The sequence below is a fragment of the Schistocerca cancellata genome, chromosome 1 (genome assembly GCF_023864275.1).
Source record: "Schistocerca cancellata isolate TAMUIC-IGC-003103 chromosome 1, iqSchCanc2.1, whole genome shotgun sequence".
Taxonomy (NCBI): Eukaryota; Metazoa; Arthropoda; class Insecta; order Orthoptera; family Acrididae; genus Schistocerca; species Schistocerca cancellata.
In genome coordinates, this window is record NC_064626.1 from 418,174,623 (window position 1) to 418,200,410 (window position 25,788).

A 25,788-nucleotide genomic window follows, 5' to 3' on the forward strand; every position below is an offset into this window, starting at 1 on the left:
ATGAAAAAAATTAATAAAACTGAGTAGTCCAAACGAGCATAGGCAACATCAAGGAGAATGTGAGCTCAGGAGCGTCGTGGTCCCATGGTTAGCGTGAGTAGCTGCGCAACGAGAGGTCCTTGGTTCAAGTCCTCCCTCGACTGAAAATTTTACCTTCTTTATTTTCGCAAAGTTATGATCTGTCCGTTCGTTCATTGAGGTCTCTGTTCACTGTAATAAGTTTAGTGTCTGTGTTTTGCGACCGCACCGCAAAACCGTGCGATTAGTAGATGAAAGGACGTGCCTCTCCAATGGGAACCGAAAACATTTGATCGCAAGGTCATAGGTCAACCGATTCCTCCACAGGAAAACACATCTGATATATTCTATACGACACTGGTGATGGCATGTGCGTCACATGACAGGACTATGTTGTCGACCCACCTAACTTGTACACTTGGCGAATGGGTAAAAAGATTCTTCCACCTTGCCCGATTTAGGTTTTCTTGTGGATGTGATAATCACTCCCAAAAAAGTGATGAAAACATAAGAGTTTGTCACCTAAACTGAAAATAAAAAATCAAACTTTTCACTCGAGGGAAGACTTGAACCTAGGACCTCTCGTTCCGTAGCTGATCTCGCTAACCACGGGACCACGATGCTCCTTCACTCCCATTGTCCTTGATGTTGCATATCTTCGGATGGACTACTCAGTTTGTATATTTTACTAATTTTTTTCATAGTTCCACACAACTTCTTCCTGTTTTCTCGATTGATCTGTGTTCAGTTTTTCAAGGCCTATCCACTGTGCCAACTTATAACTAAATCTGAGGGGGGTGCGATGGGGAGGTTCCCTTGTCAGAACTGGTCCTCCATCTAAGCTCTTGACATTCATACAAGTGGTTCTCTGTTCTCCAAAGGTCTCTTTAATTTTCCTGTAGGCAGTATCTATCTTACCCTAGTGATATATCACTCTACATCCTTAAATTTGTCCTCTAGACATCTATGCTAAGCCATTTTGCACTTCCTGTTGATCTCATTTCTGAGACGTTTGTATTCCTTTTTGCATGCTTCATTTACTGCATTTTTATATTTTCTCCATCCATTAATTGGAATATGGCACAGGAAATCTGTCTGTAAACTAGGTCTAGGAGATAATGCCTGTCTGTGAAGACCTTTCTGAGATGTTCAGTTTTCCGGGCAAGATACGTACTGCTGGAAATTGGTGGGTTTAATTTTTCAGAGGTATGGATGGAGCCATCAGAGTGGAGGCCCACATCCATTGAAGGTGGCATACTGGGTTGAGGAGGACATGTGAAGCAGATAGGAGAGAAGGTGTTGAGGTTTTGAAGACATGATGATAGGGTATCTTGGCCTCGAGTTCAGATCATGACTATCTCATCAGTGAACCTGAAACAGACCAAGTGTTTGGGGTTTTGGGAGGCTAGGCAGCTTTCCTTTAGATGTCCCATAAACAGGGTGGCATAGAAGGGTGCCATGAGGATGCCCGTGGCTGTGCTGTGGATTTGTTTTTATACCTCCCCTTCAAACCAGAAGTAGTTATATGTCAGGATAAAGCTATTACGGTGAATGAGGTAGAGGATTTGGAGTCTGTACGACATTGGGGGAGATAGTGTTCAGTAACAGCAGGACCATGGGCAAAATGGCTCTAAGCACTATGAGACTTAACATCTGAGGTCATCAATCCCCTAGAACTTAGAACTCCTTAAACCTAACTAACCTAAGGACATCACACACATATCCATGCCCGAGGCAGGATTCAAACCTGCAACCATAGCAGCAGCGTGGTTCCGGACTGAAGTGCCTAGAACCGTGCTCAGCCACAGCGGCCAAAGACCATGGGTAAGAGGGGGGTTTAGTGTATAGGGAAGTGGTGTCAACAGTGATGAGTAGCAAAAAAGGAGGTAAAAGGGTGGGGATAGTGGAGAGTCGGAGAAGGAAGTGGTTGGTATCTTTGGTGTGGGAGATTATATTTTTGGGCAACTAGTTGCAAGTGTTGGTCGATGAGGCTGTAATTCTTTCAGTGGGAATATAATAATTATTTTCAATGGGGTTGGGGGTGGGCATCCAGCATTGTTGGGTTTGTAGATTTTGGGAAGCATGTAGAAGGTGGGTGTGCAGTATGTCGTAGGAGTGAGGAGGGAAATGGATTCAGGGGAGACATTCTGGGAAGGGCCTATGGCTTTAAGCAGAAATTGGAAGCTATGTTGGACTTCAGGAATGGGATCATTTTGACACAGTTTCTAGATGGAGGAGGTCTTCCACCAAGTAGTCACTGCCATTTGTAATAGTGCTGGAACCTTTGTCTCCAGTTAGGATAATTAGGTCAGAATCCATTTTGATGCCGTGTACAACAGTCCTTTCTTCTGCTAAAAGGTTGGGTTTTTTAGGAAGGGATCTGGCAAAGGATGGTGAGACCATGTTGGCAGTAAATAATTCCTGGAAGGTGACCTGGAGGTGATTAGGTTGGAGGGGGGAGTATCGTGGTTAGATGGTGGTACCAAGTGGGAAACACAGGATTCAATATTGGGATTAGGTTGGCATTAGTTGGAGTGATTGGTGGAGAAGAAGTGTTTCCACTGCAGGGATTGGGAGAAGGAAAGTAAGTTTTTGACCACCCCAACATAGCTAAATTTCTGTGGGGAAAGGTTAACAGTGTTCTGGGATAGTTTTGGCTCTGGATTTAGTGGAGTGTTGGCAGGGAATTCTGGTAGATGTGCTATGCCAAAAACGTCAGCTAGGTTGGGTCTGGCTACTATTAGGGGTTGAAGAGGAGGAATATTGTACAATGGTGGCACGATAGTGGTGCCCCAATGCACAGTGAGACGTCAGCAGGCTGGATAATTTACACAGATGGTGTTTGGAATACTCTTGCTTGTGCTGGAGTGCAGAAGATTCAATTTAAGAAATGTGATGGTTGACTCCTTCACTTATAAACTATGCCAATGTGATCCCATTCCAGAAGTCCACCATAAACTCAAGTCCCTGCTTAAAGCCTTAGGACCTCCCCAGAACCTCTTGCCTGATTCCATTTCCTTCCTCATCCCTATCACACCTTGCACACCCACCTTCCACATCATCCTTACAATCCAAAAACCCAACTATGCTGGATGCCTCCCATTGAAAATAGTTATTGTGCTACCACTGAAAGAATTTCAGCCCTCACTGTTGAACTCCTCCAGCCAATTGCTCGAAATACAGCTCCCCCACCCTGCCCCACAAATACACCAAAGATACCAACCACCACCTTCATTGACGCTCCACCATCCCCACCAATTTATCTCCTGGATTCCTACTCATCACTGTTGATGCCTCTTCCCTACACACTAACATGCCTCATGCTCATTGTCTCACTGCTACTGAACACTACCTACCTCTCCTAATGTCCTTATGACTCCAGACCCACAACTCATTACTCATACACCTTACCAGCTTTATCCTTACACATAACTACCTCTCCTTTGAAAGAAAGGTATAAAAACAAATCTGTGGTGCAGCTCTGGGCACCTGCATAGCACTCTTCTATGCCAACCTGTTTATGGGCCATCTAGAGAAACCTTCCCTCATGAAACCCCAAACCCTTGGTCTAGTTCAGTTTCACTGATGATAACTTTGTGATCTGGACTCTGGGCCAAGACAACCTATCCTCATTCCTTAATAACCTCAAAACCTTCTCTCCCATCAGCTTCACTTGCCCCATAAACCTCTCAATCCTCCCCTCATCCTCGAGAATGAGTTGCAAAGGAGCACCTTCTGCATAATCCAATACCACACCTGACTATAACAATATAACCATATCCTTCAATACAGCTTTCATTATCTATAATTATGCCTGAAATGAGGGACACCTTACCCAAGATCCTTCCCATCCCTCCTTTAAGTGGTGTTCCATCGCCCACCCAACTTCCACAACATCCTAGTCCATCCCTATTCCAATCACCACAGGCATCATATCCTGTAGAAGATCCAGATGCAAGATCTGTTCAATCACCCACCCAGCAGTTCCCATTCGCTAGTCTTGCCACAGGCTTACCCTACCCTATCAGACACCAGGCCATTTATGAATGCAACCTTGTTAAATACCATTTGTGCTGCAATCCCTGTGCAACTCTGCATACTGGTACAACTACCAACCAGCTGCCACCTAGGATGACAGGACACTGTCACAACTGTGGCCAAGGGCAAAGTGAAGCACCCTGCGGCACAAAATGCAGCTGAATATAACAGGCTTGATTTAATTGGCTGCTTCACAACCCACAACCCGGGACATCTGGATTCTCCCCTCCACCACCAGCATCTCTTAGCTGCATGGATGGCATTTATTCTCAGCCTACCCTACTCCCCCCCCCCCCCCCCCCCCCAGACAGCACTGATTACTCACTGCCCATCTATACCCTGCTATACATCCCCCTTCCTTGTCCCACTCTGGATTGGTGCTGCTTATGATTGCCATGACACAGTGAATTCTCACCAAAGATGTGATCATTCTGGACGAAGATGTGATCATGAGTGTGCTTGCTTGTGTGAATGTGTGCGTGTTTCTGTTTTTCTTCCTGAAGACAGTTTTGGCTGAAAGTCTTTTTGGTTGTGGCTGCCTACAACTCAACATGTTATCTTAGTTCCCTCCAGCACTACTTCAGACATTCGTTGAGTCCACACCATGTAGTGTTGTGGCACTTCTGCATGCTCGCGGAGGTCCTACATGACATTAGGCAGCTGTACGAGTTTCTTTGGCTATTCAGTGAACTTTCAAATTTATCAAAATATTTTACTGAACTGGAAGACATTACTCACAATGATGTCAATGTATGAGTCTGGTAACAATGTGAAATTCAAATGTCAGAATTACAAGCTAATAAAAATGGTTTTATCAAGAGTCTAATGATGATAAATATGCTGCAGAGGAACTGGCTTCATCAACAGAGCATTTGGAAGTACTTGAAACTGTCTTTGTATTTGTGGGAACAACCTGTGTCTCCAGAGCCCCAGCCCCATTCAATGAAAGAAAACTGAAACAGTAAGTTCTTTAATGCCCAATAATTGTCTTTCTTGACTCGCCAAAAGTTTTTCAACTTCTGTTTATAATGCCGTATGTACCAGTTGCCCACAATCATTACTAATATATGTACAAACACATACATATTAATTCTTTCACACGATTAAGGTTTCATGTTTCAAATACAAAGTTCCTCTGAGATACATTTTATATTTTATTTATTTATTATTTATGTTGTTTGGGCCCTAGCTTAATTAGATAATTGAGGTTCTACTGCATATGGTGACCAATAACAAATCCATAGTTCTTCCTTGCAATACATGTAACTACATATTTATTTGAGAATATCTTCCCATTGACAATGGTATAATAAATTCAGTTTGCTTGGAGGTCTTAAGTCTCATAACCTTAATTTTTATCCATTAGTAGCCTTGCGACAGGAACTTTGTTCCAAGCAATGTGACTTATCACTGTGCCTGACAGAAACTGCATTACACTCATTTCTGATCAAAAATTTGAAAATGTCAAACAGTTTAAGCTCATTTTAATTAATGTTAAGTATTGAAGTAAAATGTATGGTACCACCAATATCACAACTGCAATCCAAAGAAAATAACAAATAAAAAAGTTGTGAGGAAGTGCAAGGATGACGGCCAAGAGACTGCACATACATTTAGGAGAGCAATGTGGTTGACACATGCCAGAAAAATTGACAGCAAGTAAAAGTAAAAAAAATATTTTAAGAAACTATATGAACAGCTTCTAGTAAATTATCACATTCACTGAATTTGGCCACAAGCAGTTAGTTGATTGTGACTGAACATGATCAAAGATATAAACTGTTCATTTAGGTTACAAACAACTGAAATGTGATGCACATATTGCATCTAAATCAAAAATTTGGTTTTTTATGACACACATATATTTAATTTGTAATAAATAATACATTTTCTTCAAGTGCCTGGTAATTTCGGGAATACTTTCAGATAACCAAGTCTCTACTTTATGGTATGCTCTCAAATGTTCGCATGATTTCAACAACTGAATGACCATCTACACTGTACACTTTCGTAAATTTCAGCTATTACCAGTTTGTCCAGTTTGATACTGCCTCACCTAAGAAAGTGTGTAATTAGTTTTCTCAGCTGCCTCTTACAAACAGGTCAGACTTTTGCAGTAACACTATGAAACAAAATCTGCCTGTTGTTTTTTCCATAGTTGAACTTACCGTAAACATCAAACAACAAAAAGTGCAGGATGAATAACAATACAGGGAGGATAGATTGCTACTTGCATATAGAGAAGGTGTTGAGTTGCAGAAAGGCACAACAAAAAAGAATGCTAGAAATAGTAATGAAGATAGTAGCAAGTTTTTGCTGTGTCGATGACAGAGTTCTATTTCTGAGGCAGGATTTTGTCCGTAAGCTTAATATTTCAAAATATTCTTTTTTGTTGTGCTTGCCTGGGATGCTCAGTGCCTTCTCTACACCTACACTCCACAAGGTACCTTATGGTGTGTGTGGCAGAGGGTACTTGTGTACCGAGAATGATAGTTGCCAGACCTCTGTGTGTGATCAAATCTCTCTAATTTTTACCGACATGATCATTTCATGTGATATACGAGGAAGAAGCTATATATCTAGGAATGTATGTGCTCTGATTCTGACAGTAAATGACACTGATGTACAACACCTATCTTGTATCATCTACCACTGGAGTTGGATGAATATCTCTGTGAAGCTTTTGTTTTTATATGCTCCTATTCTTCATATCTTCACTATTTATTCTATTAATCCTGTCTGTAAAGGATCACAGACTAATGAGCAATATTAAAGTACCTGTCAAATAAGAGTTTTGTAGGCTATCTCCTTAGAGGGTGGAATGCACTTACTGATGATCCTTCCAAGTCTGGCATCTACCTTTGCTATGATTAATTTTATATGATCATTCCACCTTATGAGGGTGGTTTTGTAAGGCTGGTAAAAAGGCAAGAAAAAAATATTTGTTTTGTAAACAGCTCACCTTACTTCTTGACAGTCTCCTTTGAGGGATGTACAATTGATCCAGTGAACCTCCACCTTTTTCATCCCATCAGAAAAATAGGTTCTGTCAAACTCTGAAAATACTCACTGACTGCAACTATCTCTTCCTCATTTGATGAAAATTCCTTCCCAGCAAGACACAGTTTCAAGTTAGGGGACAGGAAGAAATCACTTAGGGCTAAACCTGGTGAAAGGGTGGATGATGAACCATTACAAAGATCATTTCACGCACTTTCAGCAAGTTTATCATGATTTTTAGGAAGGTGCATGATCCTAGTGAAACAGCACTTTTTTTGTGTGCCAACCTTGGTCTTTTTCTCAGCCAATGCAAGTTTCAAATGTTCCAACAATGCAGCACAGGAGAGTCAAATTATGGTTCTGATTTTTCCCAAGCAACCTATGAAGATTATTCCTTGGGAATTCCAAACAATAGTGGCCATCATATTACCAGCCGACAGAATGGTCTTTGCCTTCTTTGGTGAACTTTCCCCAACCTTTGTTTATTGTTTTGATTGTTGTTTTCACTCTGGTGTGTAATGATGAATCCAGGTTTCATCAACAGTCACAAATTGGCACAAAAACTCTGTGATCAAACATCACCAGACACTGTGCTGAAATGTTGTGCTCGATGCACATTTGGTCGACTGTGAGCAATCGCTGAACCCACCTCGCACACAGCTTCTTCATAGCCAGTTCTCTGTGCAGATTATTATGCACTCACTCAGTTGCGATGCCTACAGTCTCGGAAATCCCACAAATTTTTATCTGGCAGTCTTGCATTACCATACCATGTATTCTGTCAGTGGTTTCCTTTGGGGTGATGCTAACTGGGCAGCCAGAGTGCACTTTGTCTTCACTGCTTATCTAACAATGTTTAAATACATCAATCCAAAAGTAATTGGTCTTCAGTGATGGTGCAGAGTAATCTAAACACTGATCAATTCAGACAGCTGTCAATAACGAACTATACACTGTACATCATTGAAATTCTTTATACTATCCTTGGACTAATCAAGCCTGTCACTCATGAAGGTGCAACGAAAATGTTCCATTCTTTCACAGAAATTTACCAGACTTACCAAACCACCCTTGTAAATCATTCCACATATTCATACTCCCAGATACTTAATGGATGTCACTGCTTCCAGTGGTTGTTTAGCTGTAGCACAATCACTCAGAAATGGTGTTTCTGCCTACTTATGTGAATTTGTTTATGCTGCAATTTAAATGACAGTCCCTGCACCAACTGTCAATTGTCTGATGGTATTCCCATATTTTGCTACAGTTTTCTAGACTTCCGACCTCACAAATGATGCTGTTATGTATACAGAACATCTTCCAATATTATCTTCTCAAGTCATATACATAATCAAAACAATAATAGTCCTAAAACACTCTCTTGGGGTACACCCAAAATTACTTTTACAACTGATGATGTCCCTCCATTAAGAATGTCATGCTGTGTTCTATTTGCTAGGAGCTCTTCAATCCCGTGACAAAAGTGCTCTGATATTCCATGTACTCTTATTTTTTTCATTAATACTGTTCATTAGTATTTGCAAGAAGTGAATGGTTCAAGTTTTTATTGATTCTACTTGTAATATAAGGCTATTATGACAACCCAATCACAAACTTTTAAATGTTGTAAATTTGCCAGGCCTATTATCAGATTGTATATTTGTGATATAGTGTGTTCTTGATTGACTTTTCAACAGAAAACTATCACATGAGATAAATTTGAGATTAAAACAAAGACTGCCTGCCAAATTATTAATACTAAGGCCCATTAGAGATTATAAAGTAAACATAAAACAACAACTCAGCAAGCTACATGTAACTTACGTATCAGCCTCCAAAATCTTTATCAATTGTGGTTTCTTGGTAATATCCACTATCTTTGTCACAGCTTCAATTACAGGTTCTGCTTCCAGTATCAAATCCCCCTATAATAAAATCAAAATTACATAATTAGATCATTAAATACAAAATTCTATTGAGTACCTTGTCTGTTCCTGTGCACTGATAGCTATTCAGTCAGTACATGCTGTTCACAAAAGAATGGGAAAGAAAGAAAGAAAGGAAATGGAGGCACAAGGGGACATGCTAGTCTGCAGTTTTCATCTCACAGGAGGGGGGGGGGGGGGGGGGGGGGGAGAAACTCCTATTAAAGAAACTTTAATAAAATCATAATACCCAGTCATGAATAATGTAAGAGTGTGTGCTAAAACATTCTGATACATAATTTCACCATAAAATGTTACTACCTTCCCTGTTGACATTAAGACACACATACCATCAGGAATATTATTCAGGTAATAACTGAACAATCCCATTGTTGCTTGTCAGCAAACAATTTAACACATAATCTGACAAAAATCCATGTCACAATGTGAAAGCAGTAATCATTTTGTGATAGGAGAAACAACTATTGACAGTAAAAGTAATAGATTTTTTTGTGTATAAAATGCATTAGTAGGGAAACAATACAGTGATGAGCTGACAAAAAAAAAATGTTCATCTTGATTAGCACATAGAAGTCTCTCTCACTGTGTTCTGCAAGCAGCTACGATATATAGCTCTTCAAAAATGTTCACATTGGCAATCTGAAAATCACTTGAATCACTTGATAATATAACTAGTGTTCCTTTTCATCTCTTCAGAAACCTATTTCAATTTGATATTAACTGACTTGCATGTATCTGCTGTCCCCTAAGTTACAGACCAAATATTTCATTTCTTGCTTGTAATCATTTCTGTAAGTGTCATTTTAAAATTCGGTGCTGACCAGCTAAACACCTTATAAATCAGTTAAAATGTATTTTTTTACTGGGGAAAAGATGAAGTAGCTTATGACACATCAAAGCTGATTCAAAGGAGTGTTGCGGTCAGTGGTAACTTGCACAACTGATTTTGGGTGGTGCAAATTTTTTTCACTAAAATCATTAAAGACAATCAAAAAGTTGTAATTTGGATGATAGAAGAAAGGCAAAATATTTGTGAAGGTGGAATCTGCATATCTATCATGGAAGAGGTGCTGAACGACAGACTTTTCCACACAAGCTTTGGCAAGAGAGCAAATGGGCAAGGCTTGTTATTCGCAATCGACTGTGTCAAGAACACTTTTATTAATCTGATTAATGGTGGCTTACACTTGGTGTTTTCTCTATAAACTTGTAACAAAATGCAAGTTTTGAATAGGCCAGTGAAACATTTTTGAGCCCAAAAAAATGGGCTTTCCACTATCATGGATGAAAACAATGTTAATTTCCATCAATAGCAATGGCATAATAAACAAAGAATTAGTGTTTTCAAGTAGGATAGTAAATAATGTACTCTATCAGAAATTAATAACACTTGCTAACTTGAATGCTAATGCCTTGACCTTTCATGACTTCTCTCTCCTATATGAAAATGCCCTGGCTCATTTATCATCAATGAGTTACCAGGGTCTGTTGCTGAAAATCTACTCTGAACATTGCCTACATATCCTATTAATCATGTTTGTCACCTCTAGACTATTTCCTCTTCCAAAAACTAAAAATTAACTTGAATGATTCAAGATTCAATTTGACTGAAAATATCCAGAATGATGAAAACCTTTTGCCAAGCAAGGTATCATCTCATATGGATACAATTTTGAATAAATAAACACTAAAAATACGACAACTCTTTTCCTCCCACTTGAATCGAGTCTTGCAGCCCACAGTGTATAAACCCCTTTAACATCTAGTGTATTTAATACCATTTTTATTATTTGCAATTACAACTAAAGGTATTAGTGGGAAGAAGAAAGTGCTAACCACCCTTTCACAAGGATTAGTATGATCACGTTGTCTATTCCATTTTCAAATGTACCACATATTGCTAATAAGTAGTTCCATTTGTACCAGAAAGAATTTTATAAGCTATTTGTCTTATTGCATTTATGTTCCTGAATGGAAGCACTGGCCAATCATTTTGTCTTCTCAGACTTATTTGTGCATAACTCTGATCAAGTTATGTGATAATGTAATGGACTCTCTAATCAGGAGGAGCAGAGTTCAAATCTTTATCTGGTCATCCACATTTAGGTGTTATGGTTTCCCTACATGCTGCAATGATTCATAAATGAGACCATGACCAATGCCCTCCCCCCCCTCTACATGCAAATGCTGTGAACTACTGTGAAGTGCACAGTGGCAAGACACTTCCACATTGTAATACATACCAGGATTTCATTCAATATCCATCTACATATGAAGCGAACAAACAATGATTGCTAAAATGTCTCTTGTGCTATGGTCCCTATGTGTGTCACACATACGGAACTTAGTATTGGATCTTAAAACTTTCTAGATCTTCAAATGTCAGCTAGTTAACATTTTTCAGCACTTCTCTGGCAATCTTGTGGGTCAAACAAATCTGCAACCATGTGTGCTGCCCTGCTTTCTATCTGTTCAATATATCATGTCCGCCCTATTTGGTATGAGTCCTACGCACTTGAGGAAGATTCTACAATAGGATGCACAAGCCCAGATAGCTGTGCGCATTAAGAGGCACACTTCTGTGACATAGGGAGGCATGCTGGCCCTGAATCGAATCAATCTTGTTAGTTAATGGTGGGGCCTGGTGTGCCGGTTAGCCTGGATGAGGCTTTTAGATGGTTTTTCACAGCAATCTACATAAATACTGTGCTAGTTCCTATGTTCTGCATCAGATACAAGATGAACGAACACTTTGAAAAATGATGCCAGTTTTGATCATGGGATTACACTAGATGCAGACAGAATGGGTACACTAATTCCTGCCTATGAGGTTGGGGGTAATAGGCCATATGTGAGTATGGTTTGTTCTATACTAAACTGGAGACAACCATACCAATCCTGTCATGGCATTTGCTGGATATGGGGCACTGGAGAGAAAGAAAGAAAGAAAGAAAGAAAGAATGGATGAGTGTTTTGTAAAAAAAATTCTTTGCAGACTGCCAACATTTTCCCAGCAACCTACCAATTAACTGAACACTGCCACTTGCTTTACCTTTTACTGAGTCTGTGTGATCTTTTCATTTAATAAAACCCAGAATTTTGGATTGTTGATATTGTAGTCATTAGATACTACAATTCTGCATTTTTTTGAAGTGCTCACTTTTTCCTTTCTTAGATTTTAAAACAAGTTACCGATATTTGCACCACTCTGAGATCTTATCAAGATGTGACTAGATATTTATGTAACTTACTATGTGCTTTAAGAATATTTACAATTACACACAACTGCAGTGACAGCATCAACTACAGTTTTCATATGCTTTCTGAAGTACTGTACTCTGTTGTTACAAGCTGCAATTTTATTTCCCTTTGTTTCAGTTCAACACTCATTCTCCAATATGCCAGAATTATTTTTGATGTGTCAACTCATTTATCAATTTATGTTTGGGCATTTCTGCTTCATATAATAATGAGGTTTTTTTTATTAAATATTTACAAATGTAAGAGGCACTCATCTCCCCACTTTCTGTGCTCTCAAATTGTTTCTGAAAATAATCTCTTAACAGAGGTTCCATTTAGTTCCTGTAAAGGCTTCTCTTTTGATCAAGATATTACATTACACAAAATATAACACAGCGCTTAATTTTACTTTTTGTGTGTGTCTGTGTGTGTGTGTGTGTGTGTGGGGGGGGGGGGGGGGGGGGGATAATTACCCACTTGCTATGTCCAAAAATTCATCTAATGAGTATGAGTTAATTTCCTTTTAAATGTAAATGCTATATGGCTATCTGTTAGACTTTTGATGCTATTAGGTAAGTGACCGAAGACTTTTGTGGCAGCACAATTTACCCCTTCTGAGCCAAAGTTAGATTTAACCTTGAGTAATGAAATCATCCTTTCTCCTAGTGTTTTAGCCATGTACACTGCTATTACTTTTGAATTCGTTCGGATTGTTAATAACAAGTTTCATAAGTGAATATATATATATTGTGAGGCTACAGTGAAGATCCCTAGCTCTTTAAATAAGTGTCTGCAGGATGATCTTGGATGAGGTCCAGCAATTATTCTGATTATACACTTTTGCGCAATGAACACTCTTTTACTCAATGATGAGTTACCCCAGAATATAATGCGATACGAAAGCAGAGAATGAAAATGGGCTAATTTACTGAGATGTGTGTTACTAAAATTTGCTATGACCCTAATAGCATAAGTAGTTGAACTCAAACGTTTCAGCAGATCTTCAGTGTGTTCTTTCCAGTTCAACCCCTCATCAATGCATAAACCTAGAAATTTTGAATATTCTACCTTAGCCACCAATTTCTGTTCAAAGTCTATATTTATCAATGGTGTCATTCCATTTACTGTGTGGAACTGTACATATTGTGTTTTGTCAAAGTTTAGTGAGAGCCCATTTGCAGAGAACCATGTAATGATTTTCTGAAAAACATCGTTTACAGTTTCATCAGTTAATTCTTGTCTGTTGGGTGTGATTGTTATACTTGTATCATTGGCAAAAAGTACCAGCTTTGCATCTTCGTGAATATAGAATGGTAAGTCATTAATATATATTAAGAACAGCAGAGGACCCAAGACCGAACATTGCAGCATCCCATTCTTGATTGGTCCCCAGGTTGAGGAATCACCTGTTTTTTGCATATTATGTTAACTGTTTATTTCAACTTTCTGCACTCTTCCAGTTAGATATTATTTAAACCATTTGAGCACTGTCCCATTCATACCACAGTACTTGAGCTTATCTAGAAGTATTCCATGATTTACACAATCAAAAGCTTTTGAGAGATCACAAAAAATCCCAACAGGTGACTTCCGGTTACTCAGAGCATTTAATATTTCATTAGTAAAAGCATATACAGCATTTTCCATTGAAACACCTTTCTGGAAACCAAGCTGACTTTTTGTTAAAACTTTATTTTTACAAAGGTGTGAAGCTACTGTGCAATAAATTACTTTTTCAAGAATTTTGGATAAGGCAGTCAGAAGAGAGATTGGGCGGTAGTTGTTGACATCAGACGTATCCCCCTTTTTATGCGGTAGTTTAAGAATGGCATACTTCAGTCTATCTGGGAAAAATACCCTGCTTCAGTGAGTTATTACATATGCGGCTAAGAATCCCATTTATCTCTTGGGAACAAGCTTTTATTATCCTGCGGGAAATGCCATCAATTCCATGTGAGCTTTTATTCTTAAGAGATTTTATTATCTTTCTTATTTCAGAAGGAGAGGTGGGTGGAATTTCAATTGTATCAAATTGTGTGGGTAAGGCCTCTTCCATTAACTGCCTTGCTTCTTCTAATGAACAATTAGATCCCATTTTCTCTATGACATTTAAAAAATGATAATTAAAAATTTTTTCGACTTCCAGCTTGTTGTTTGTCAAGTTTCCATTCACTTTGATGGTAATGCCATCATCCTGTACTCTTGGTTGCCCTGTCTCCCTTGTAATAATATTCCAAATTGTTTTGATTTTGTTATCAGAGGTCTTAATCTCAGACATGATGTGCATGCTTCTGGACTTTTTAATAACCTTTCTTAATGTAGCATAGTAGTTTTTATAATATTTGGCCGTTTCTGGGTCATTACTCTTTCTTGTTGTTAGATACAGTTCCCTTTTGTGGTTACAAGATATTTTTATTCCTTTAGTAAGCAAGGTTTTTTGCATGGTTTCTTATAATTAGATTTAACTACTTTCTTGGGGAAACAGTTTTCAAATTCTCTTACAAGTGTATCATGAAATAAGTTATATTTTAAATTAGCATTGGGTTCCTTGTACACCTCATCCCAGTCTAACTGCTGAAGATTTTCCCTGAAATTTCTAATTGTTGAGTCATTAATTGTACACACAACTTTGGAGGGTAGTTTTGAATTACTGAATGGAGCTATGTCATATACTGTAACTAGCTGAGCACCACGATCAGAAAGGCCATTCTCAACAGGACAAGAATTTATGTTTTTAAACTTATCTTGGTCTATAAAAGTGATATCTATCAATGTGCTGCTGTCCTTTACTACCTGAGTAGGAAAATCAATAACAGATATGTCAAATTGAAAGAACCGAGCAACACTTCCAGGTCATTCCTCCTCTTACACTCTTTCAGTGAATCAACATTGAAGTCGCCACAAATAATAATTTGCTTTCCCCTATCTGACAGATAGTGCAACAAAGCAGCCAAGTTTTCCAGGAATAAATGAGTTTCCTGAAGGGGACATATATACTGTTACAATTATGAAAGAGCCCTCCTTCAGTTTAAGTTGACGGGCACATGCTTCTATATTTTGCTCTAGACAAAACTTTTTTGTATCTAAGCTTTTTACACAGTGATAATTTTTGACATATATGCCAACTCCTCCTCCCACCTTATTCTCTCTACTCATTTGTGCAGCTAGTTTATAACCACTGATATTTACCTTTTCCATAACAGACACAATGTGATGCTGAGACAGGCATAATATATCTATTACATTATCAGATTCAATGTCATCCAAACAAACCAGGTGCTCATCTACTTTATTCTTCCATCCTGGAATATTTTGGTGAAAAATGGTAACTTTTTTACTATACTTTTGTGAGAATCTACTTTTTTCTTTAATCCGCCAATATTTTGGTTAAATATGGTAACACTATTATTTACTTTACTTTTGTGAGAATCTTGTGAGTTTTGGACTTCTTTAGCACCTGCCTGCATGAACTTGTCATTGGACACTGATATTAGTCTAAAACTGAGGTACATCCATGAGTACATCCCCTTATGGATTTTGCTAACAACCCTGACAGTTTACCCTTCCTTTTCCTATTGAGGTGTAGGCCACACCTTGTGAAATCCCCCCTATCAATAGCCTCAACAAACAGCAACCACTCCAATGTCTGACAGACTGGCCACCCTACGCAACTGATCCAACTCCATATTTACCCTCCTGACAGAGCGGTTCAACTGGGGCTGATCATGCCGCGCTAAAGTAGGCACCAGCCCAACAATGGTATATAACAATATACGATCTTACTGAATCGGTTCTGGTAGAGAGAAACAAGAATAAATATTCTGTTTAGCTTTTCTGTGATATTGCCAAGGACTCTGAATGCATGCATAAGAAAAACGTACTTGAGAAACAAATGCTAAAGCATCCCTTCCAGTAATCGAGTCTTTGACAATATAAAATAGAGGGTCACATTAACAAATGACACAACAAGATTAAGACTAAATTTGTAGTGGGCAAGGTTGCAAGGTTCAGTGCTTGGCCCACTCTTATTATTAACCTATGAAAGTGATTAGCCTGGAGCATCAGAGCATTCTTTGTTAATGTCTGGTATACTGATAAAGGGCGCAAACACATCCATACCTGATGAATCCAAGAAAAAAAATGAAACAGATTTACAAACTGTTCACTGAAAACCATTTAACCCTCAGTCATACAAAGACTCATCCTCTTTCAGGTATGTCAAAATGATAGGAAAGCAGTTTTCTCATATACAAGACACTTTTGTAGTTTTGTTTTCACCCAGACATGTTTTAGCATTTTTGGTATTATTGTCAGGGGAGTTATTTGTTTATTTTCTTTCTGCAAAATTGTTTTTAATGTTGATCTCTAAAGAAACTTTTGGTATGAAAAAAATGTAAATTTGTACAATGAGTGATTGTTGTCAAATATTTTTCATTAGTTTGCATATAGTACAGAGTTGAGACACACATCGCTGACATGAGGCATTCCATGTTTTTCATTTATCGCATGTCTAAAGATTCTAATTTTATAGTAAATTTGGAAATAGAGTGGATGTATACATTTGTTTACATATCTCATACAAAGCTATTGGTTGTTTATGCTGGTATCTTTAGATCTACTACACAATCTACAGCTTGTCATTTGCAAACAGCAAAATGTGGTGGTGGTAATTTTAAATGCATTTCCAACTGAGAATTGCTATATATTGGGTTATTTAGAGTATTACTCACAGATTTTTGATGTTGAAAACTACACAGCCACAACAACAGATAATAGTGGCAGAAACACTGTGCTTAGTGAACAAATATTAGAAAATATACTTGTAACAACAGCAAAAGAAATAAGCATGTTACCTTGGCACAAACAAAGCAACACCATAACACCAAAAAACTCTAAGTAACAAACTAAATAGCCTAATGTACAGTCAGAAATGTATTAAAAGGGGGGGGGGGGGGGGGAGAGAGAGAGAGAGAGAGAGAGAGAAGAAACCACCACATTTTTGCTAAACATCTAGAACCTTTACACATATCGAGAATTCCTCAATTCCGTGATACATGTCTCAGCTCCATACTATATGGAAACTAATATAAAATATTTGACTGTAATTGCACATTTTACAAATGTAAATAGTTTGTGCTACAAGTTTCTTTATAGGTTAAAATGTAACAAACAATTTTGCAGAAAAAGCACAAAAAGAGCTGAACACGTCTGGGTGAAAACAAAACTACAAAATGGTGTCTTGCATCAAGCCGAACTCTTATCCAATTTTTCTTAGCAAGCTTCTTCGCAATAAGAAGAACAGCAATTATTTACTGTCTGGCAATCAGAAGTAGATACAAATGGGCACACATTCTAAGCACTGAGATGGGCATTAGACTGAAGTGGCACCATTACATGGAAAAGTTAACTAAAAAGACTCTGTTCTGCCTGCATTGCACCTATAGACATAAATCTTTCTCATTGGGCTGACTTGTGTGTGGAAGAATTGCTTACGTACTTTGCATATTTTCAGTCATTAGTTTCCTATTGTTTAATTTCCTAGGGAAATGCAGCTAAGGTAAGAAAGTATTTACATAAGTGTGCTGGGTGAATACTGTTCAACAATGATAACGGAACATTTCACAAAAGCCCCTTCTCTAACGTAGGGACTCTATCACTTATAAGTCAATACATATACTCCCTAATGACGTTTGTGAACAACAATAAAAAGAAATATGGGATGAGCTATAGAAGTCTCAAACACAATATTAGAAGTAAATATAATTTTCTTATAAATTACGCATCTCTATCAGGTTTTCTTTTACTCTGATGTCTATAACAAGTTACTGGCATACATAAGGCAAAATACTGAAAATCCTCAGATATTAAAGAAAAGAACACTTCATTAGCCACTCCTACAATTTATAAGAATATTTAGTCACAGGAATGTAAGCTGTGCCTAACTCTAATGTTTGTACTAAACAGATCTTGCTTTGTTTAAAGTATTCGAAAGAAACAGCAGCTGAGTTGTACAAGAAAAAGGAGAATTGGCTTTTTCAAAGTACAGCTATTTTTCTCTCGAAGTGAATAAGTGATTTTCTCTCTAAGTGAATAAGTGAATGCATGAGTGAAAGAGTTCTGTGCCTTGCATAATAATATGGATGAAAAATACTTCATCATTTGAAAGGGAGGGGGAAGGGGGGGGGGGGGGGGGGAGGAATCAATCAGTAGGCAAAGCAAAAAATGCAAAGATAACACAAATACCTTGTCTTTTTTCAGATCTGGTGGTATCCTTAACAACATCAGGTTGTCAGATGCTGTTGTTACAACAATTTCTTGGATGCTGTTTAGAGGCAGATTATGCTTCAATTTGAAAGTCTTTCCATCTAAGACATACAACGACTTGCTGGTTACTAGCATGGCTCGCTCTCTTGGTTTGTAACCATGCCGATCATACTTTGTCACAGAAATTGAGTACTGTAAAAAAATTATTACGATGAATTAAATATCTAACCTCTTACTTAAAAAATGTAGCATCAAGAATTCAGAATAATTAGCAACACACACGCCCAGCATTTAATACAATACTAAATAAAAACTAAGACAGTAATAATATCACCCTCATTCAGCTGTTAACTGGATTATTGTAAAATTTCTCCTTTTGAATAAGAAGTGAATTTCAATGGTAAAACAAGGAATAAGTTATCATAACTTTCTGAAATTTGCGTAACTTTTTCTGAATCTGATGGTCAAATTCTTACAATGAAATCATCAAGTAAAACTTTACAGTAGAGCTCTACTTCCCTGACAAAGACGCTTCTGAAATACGTTAATCCAATCTACCAATTTTGCTAAATTACTAGTCAAGAACTTAGGATAAGGTAATCACACTGGTACAGCTTATTTTTCAGGCCATCAGAAAAATTGAGAGAAAGGTCATAATTAATAAAATATTTTGCATTTTGTTGCAAACAAGGGTGCATTCATATAATTGATTCGCCTTGATGGGCAATGAACCCATATCCTTCTTTGGTGGGAATCTAAAATTAGTGACCATGGATGACATAGGCAGGGACTGCAGGTATGTGATGCCAGGTGCGATTGTGAGCCAGCCATGGCGCGTGCTGAGATAGTCCAATAAAACACTGTGTCCATATGGTGCTGTAGTTAACACCACTGCCTTGTGAGCAGGAGATCCCAGGTTTGAGTTCTAGTCCGGCACACATTTTCACTCATAGCCACTGATTCCGCACAAAGTCCCAATGCAGCTAGTATCATTAGTTTCTTCCCTTCTCTTCCCTTTCTTCCTCTCCCCCTTCAGTTTACATAATTTTCTCTTTTTCTTGGGGCACTTGTAGATGAATAAGAAAAGTTTTTAAGGGAAGGCTGACAAATTGGGAATCAATTTCGGAACCTAATCACTGCTCACTGAAAACATTTTTCTCTAATGACATTTTCAAGACGGGGATATGAAAAAAATTAATTAGAAACAGAAATTCATCAGTTTAGAAAAGTATGAAGTATGCTTGCACAGAGAGAGAGATAGATCGAGAGAGAGCGAGAGAGAGAGAGGGAGAGAGAGAAAATAACCACTCTAGGCACTTACTTCCCCATAACTCAGCCTACTTCTTAAAAAGTGTTCCCTGAATTCCTCTGACCTTCATAAAATTCTGTGACTTTCCCTGACCTACCAGAGCTACCCCAACTTTCCAGAAAATTGTGAACACGAAGTGGCACACCAATATTAAATCCCACACAAATTTTAAATGCAAAAGTTAGTATGTATGTTTGTTATTACGTAAACTTTCAGCCTCCAGTTGCATGAGCAAAGAAACTTTACAGAGGTCTGCTATAATAATGTAGCCTTCTTCAGGAATGTCACAATATAAAATTAAAACATGCCAGATAATGGCCTTGTCAAACTTAAAATGTTAGTACTACAGTACATAGTCATAAGACTGCATCACTTCTACTAAAGTTTTGCCGATAGGCCACACAAACAGGCCAGACAGGTGGGCCGCAGGCAACGAGTCATAACTGGGCACCGCGGACAGCGATGCAGCAAGCTCAGCTGGTGGGCACGCGCATGCCAATGCCCTCTTTATCTTTATGTTCACATACGCATTTCATGTAATCGTTATTTTCTACAAGTTTAAGGCCTTTTCTTATAATTGATATACATAAAATAGTGTATCACTAATTTTGAGCTTCGTAAAGGTTGCATACACATGAATTTTTATAACTGCCTTTATAATGACTTGTGGTGTGGTACATCCATACGTACTACTTATTAACCCGTTAAATCTAATTCTGTGTACTGCTTATTACCCACGCCAATACCTGGCTATGACATAGAGCCTTTTTGTTCTTATTAGTAGTTTCGGGTATTTCCCGATTATACATTGCATATTTAATACACTAACCTATGTTCAATGCTGTTTCACAATTTGTTATACATCAAATGGCGTATTTATATTTAAGAGCTTCATAAAGTTTGCATGTAACTCCACTGGCTATAATGTCTTGATAATGTTTTGTGGCATTGCACGCACCTATTGTCCGATAAATCCATTACTTTATATGATCTTCTACCTACGTCAGTAGCTGGCTACGACATATGGCCTACTGGTTTTCTTATGAATTAATTTCTGATCACATATTTAATCTATCTAATTGCTAACCTGTATGAGACAGTTGTCCTTATGATCATTCACAAGTGTAATTCTTAGCTAAGTTCCACACATTTCAGGCACTGTTACCGGTAACCTTAACTTATGGCCTCTTTTTATTAAAATGTTCCTTTATGCTATATAATGTTATTTGCCTCCCATAGAACTGTAACTTCAGGTATTATGGTTTATTTGCCAGTAACATTTTTAGCTGCTGTAACAAATGATGTTATCAATTACTGTTTATTCTTTCTTACGTACAGTACACTTGTTATATGTCTTTTACCTTTTATGGAAAGGTAATTTCAGTGACTTAGGGTTTTAATGTCATTAGTAGTCTGAACTATTGTAATAAATTATTTTCCGTAATAATCTCAGTTAACATTTTCTGGTTTTAAGTCAGTATTACACCAAACGCGCATGCGTGCGAGCACTAGCTGACGATACTACTACATAGTCTGTAAATTTTCTAAATGCTTTAGAGCTTTTGGAGCACTGTCTCACAAGTTGGAGCTGAAGGTGTGTTCACCTATCATGCTAATGGCACAACATGGATGCACCAAAATTCTGCTGCAGTGGCACCAGGTTATTCATCATGGAGCTGAGAAGGCATATTGTGCAGATCACCAGCAGAGCCAAAGGAAAGGTGGTATTGATACCACGAATTCCTCTCATCCCTACAAACTTTCCTTTCCACTTCAAATGCTTGCAGTTCCCTTTGAAAGTACTTTAACTGTGTTGTATATTGGCTGCTCACATGTACTGAGAGCCATAAAGCACTAGATAACTCAAAGAACAGAAAGTATCTGAAGTTGTTTACAGATTTGTATTGCACTAGATTTCTGGCTCTCCATACTCACAAGGACAACCACAATCTTTTCCATGATAGGTATTGTCACCAACAGTCATGAAATTATTTACTCTCTTTCCCAGCACATTTTGTAATTCGTTACTCAGTAATGTAAAGCTTTTTTCTTTAAGTAAATGACTGAGTTGCAAGTGATATGTATTCTGTCAGCTTGTCCCATCATTTCAAAATTTGGTGATTCTCCCCCCACCCCCTTCCCCCTACTCGAAAGTGGCTCGTGCCTCAATACTTTCAAGATAAAACTTTTGCGATGGCACATGGCACAAATGCATGGATAAAGGGTTTTGGCAATAACATTTCTTTGTAAAGAACAGTTTAGCTTTAGGTAATACCATGGGGTGCAGCTTAGTATTTAATAAATTTTAGTTGTTCAGACATTGACCAATTACTCACCAGCACCTTATCTCCATTTTGCAAATGAGAAGAAACAAAGCTTGGAACCAAAGTCTTGTGCTCAGGTTTCAATCTCTCTTCAACAAATTTTGAAGCTATACTGTTTGGATACGATTTCTTTTTATCTGTAAAATAAAAAAATTATAATAATAATAATGGAAGACCACAATTAAACAGAATAATATGAGACACAGTTTACACAGATCTCATTAAAAATAATAATAATTATAACAATACCTCTAAACAATGATTCTGCCAATATTTTGAGCTCGAACTGCTTCTTAGCTTCAGGTGTTAGAGACAGTCGATACTTTCGTGCCAGCCATCGTTCATGCAGCTGATGTAAGTACCTGGAAGCCTGAAGTATTGCACAATAGTGAATATTTCCAATAATTATTGATAATTCTCCCCGTGCATCCCCCCTCCCCCTCCCTGTATGCATGGAACACATGCAAAAAAACAGCATGTTTATCTGAACTTCTTTTTTGACAAAATTTTAATTTCCTTAGGATAACATAATTCCCACAATCACAACAGAACCAGAATGCAGGGAGGGGAATTAGAGTATGACACCTTGACAACTAGATCATTGAACACTGAGGAAGCAGACTCGGACTGAGGAAGAATATGGAAGTAAACTGGCTGTGTCTTTTTCACAAGAATCATTCCAACATTTGTCTTAAGTGATTTAGGGAAACCACAGACAACCTAAATCTGGATGGCTAGAAATGGATCTGAATCACTATTTTTCCAAACATGAGTCCATGTTTACCACTGCGCCATCTTGCACAGCAAAACTATAATGATGTTATCCTTTTATGAATTAGTTAAGGTATTCATAGGGAAGATATGCCACATACAACACTGCCAGTAGGAAAGACATTAGTTTCAACCAAAAATATTTTAACATCACAATTGTCACATTTTCACAACTAAGGAAAATTCTCATGTTCTCATATCATATTGCATATACATGCATATGTTGTCTGCATAAAATACGTGAGCTTCCACTGGTTATGTAAATTATGCTATATGTGATGTACTTACAACCTAATTTGTTACAACCTAACTTTTCCTTGCAGTTACTATGGAACACTTAACTACTGATGATATACATGATATTATTAGTTACTCGCTAATTCTTTAAAAAATATTCAAATAGTGTTACAATTAACCTGCTTCAAATTATAGTATTAAAAATTATGTAGGTAATTTACCTCTGTGCATGACTGAGGGCAAGGTGGCCATGATTTATCCAGCACACTTTTAGGCAAACTTTTGGCCAATCTGTTCAAGTACTGAACTTTCGCCACCTGAATAAATCCCTTGTTCACTTCGTTAACTGGACCATGGCGAGTAATAAAGCCTTTGATGAACCTGTAATGCACAGCAATTTCTTGAACTGTCAGCATATTGCTAGATTTGTTAAAAATTGAATGAGAGAACAGAAGCATATTTATTCCTTATTGGAATCAGAATGATAAAGATAAATGTGATATTGCTACTGAAGCATAAAATTTTACCTTCTTATTGCTTCTACTCCTTTTCTTCTCCTCTGTGCTTCATTCTGTGCCAAACGTCTACGAATGTATTTCTGTATAATAATAGCAGAATTCCTCATTTCAATGTATTTCCTCCGCTGAAGAATACCTTTCCACACTTTCTGAATGATGGTGGCAACATAATTTTTCCTTTCTTGAAAGGCATCCTCTGTTTCAAAGAGAGTTTTAGGAAACCGAATGAAAAGTTTCGTCCTGTGAATTTCAAATAGGAAGAAAATTAAATGCCAGTATATTTGTGTAAGTATCTTTTAGTTGTGCACTGCAAATCAGTGTATCTTCTTTATGGTAAATAGCATACTATCTTCTCCTATGTTGTTAATGTATCAATTAAATTTGCTGGTAATTACAATACAGATTGTAAGTAATAAAATACCGGTTATTAAATAAACTACAAAATTCTTAAAAATGTAATTCTGTGATTTCTTATATCAGGACAGTACAGAATTTCATTCACTCATAAAACTGAAATGGATACTGACCTGCCCATTCTGTAGTCATCCTTTCCATAGCCCAAATAATTCACTAGTGTCTGCACACCATCTTTGGCACTCCCTTTATAAAATGGCCATGTTTCTGGACACAAACTTTTGTAACGCTGCAAGAACAACTCATAAACCCGTCGGAAAGCAAATCCTGCTCTGCGTACCCTAAGATTTTCCATGAGCCCCAGGTATTTTACTTGATGCAGAACAACTTTTTCATTAAATATACCTGTTGAAGAAGAATTTATATAGAATATTGTAGCAACACTTTCATTAAGATACACACACAAGTATTATCTGTTGTGTTTGTAATTCTGGAAGAAATGTCCCCAATGTGTACTTCAAAGGAAAAAACAGTGTCAATGTTAGCTTTTAAAAGTTGTTCATTGTGCTAGGTAATACATTCTAAACAATGGAATTTTATGTTAACTAACAATTCATCACAAAGTTTGGTATATTTGCAGAACAGAGAATGTTTAATTTGGAGTAATCACTTTTCCAGGAACCATTCTCACACACATTCTCAAGTCTTTATTTACACTGAAACTAGCTTGTGAATAATATTTTAAGTAACTGTAGGCTGCTGTTTAAGGATTATCTGTTTATAAAGGTATGTATTTACTTAAGGGATTATACTGAATGAAGCAAGCATAACAGATAAAAATGCAACTCACTGTGAACTGGCAAGCAAATGCAGTTGTGCAAATATGGACTGCCAAAATAAACTTGACAAAATATTGAGATTATTATTAGGATGCTCAACATCATTGTTATCAGAGCTCTTATCAAAACAGTTTTGTCATAGATGCTGAGAATGTAACATTTAGCCAATAATCAGACACAATTTTAAAATCTCACATGCTCTCAGTGCATTCACTCAGTCATATTTGAGTACAAAACAATTTTAATTACTCGTACATTTCAGAAACTAATACCTCACAATCTTAGAAGGAGGTAGGAACATCACATAAAATTTGCAAATATATACCACACTGTCATACTGTCTTCTACAATAGATGACGCTTCATCTCATTTCTGATAATGATGGTGCCCAGAAAACTGTCACTCTTTTCAGCCTCATATTGATGTAGTAGGTCTAGACAAATTCCCCAGCAATGGTTTTTTGCACTTTTGTATCTGTGGGACCCATTCTCATAAACTTTTTGATAACAAAGGTTGCATAACATTTTGTCTATGGCAGTATAGCCAACAATCAGCTTTGTGCACCATTCCTTGGTTACAATCCGCTAATCATTTCAGGTGAGTTGATCAGAATACTGTTCGTTACGGGAGTAGACAACTAAGTACAATCAGCTGGTGTTGTGGCTTGTCATGCACATGCTTTTTATCACTTTCAAATTGCAGGACCTGCCACCTTACTGTTATATCTACTGTATTGCCTCCATACATCTTCAGCAAATGCTGATGAATTTCAGTTGATGCAGTTTGTTCAGCAGTGAGGAATTCAATGGCATGCCTTTGTTTTAGATATACACTATATCATGTGCAAGTCTGGTATGTTACCCTGCTGGTCACCCATTGACCAACAAATCCAACAAAACATTATTGTGAACATTAAACAGTCAGTTCTAC

At 37.6% G+C, this 25,788-nt stretch overlaps 1 protein-coding gene across 2 annotated transcripts in view; it reads right to left on the reverse strand.

The window, feature by feature from the left end:
* The window catches only part of LOC126175902 (unconventional myosin IC), a 405,132-nt gene that overhangs the window by 10,676 nt on the left and 368,668 nt on the right, over window positions 1-25,788 (reverse strand). For both annotated transcript variants that reach the window (XM_049922966.1, XM_049922974.1), the window contains 7 exons: window positions 24,193-24,424; window positions 23,675-23,905; window positions 23,369-23,528; window positions 22,389-22,509; window positions 22,152-22,276; window positions 18,486-18,698; window positions 8,881-8,981 (listed from right to left, as the gene is read on the reverse strand). In XM_049922966.1, the coding sequence (XP_049778923.1) occupies window positions 8,881-8,981; window positions 18,486-18,698; window positions 22,152-22,276; window positions 22,389-22,509; window positions 23,369-23,528; window positions 23,675-23,905; window positions 24,193-24,424 (1,183 nt within the window). The remainder of the gene's footprint in view (window positions 1-8,880; window positions 8,982-18,485; window positions 18,699-22,151; window positions 22,277-22,388; window positions 22,510-23,368; window positions 23,529-23,674; window positions 23,906-24,192; window positions 24,425-25,788) is intronic.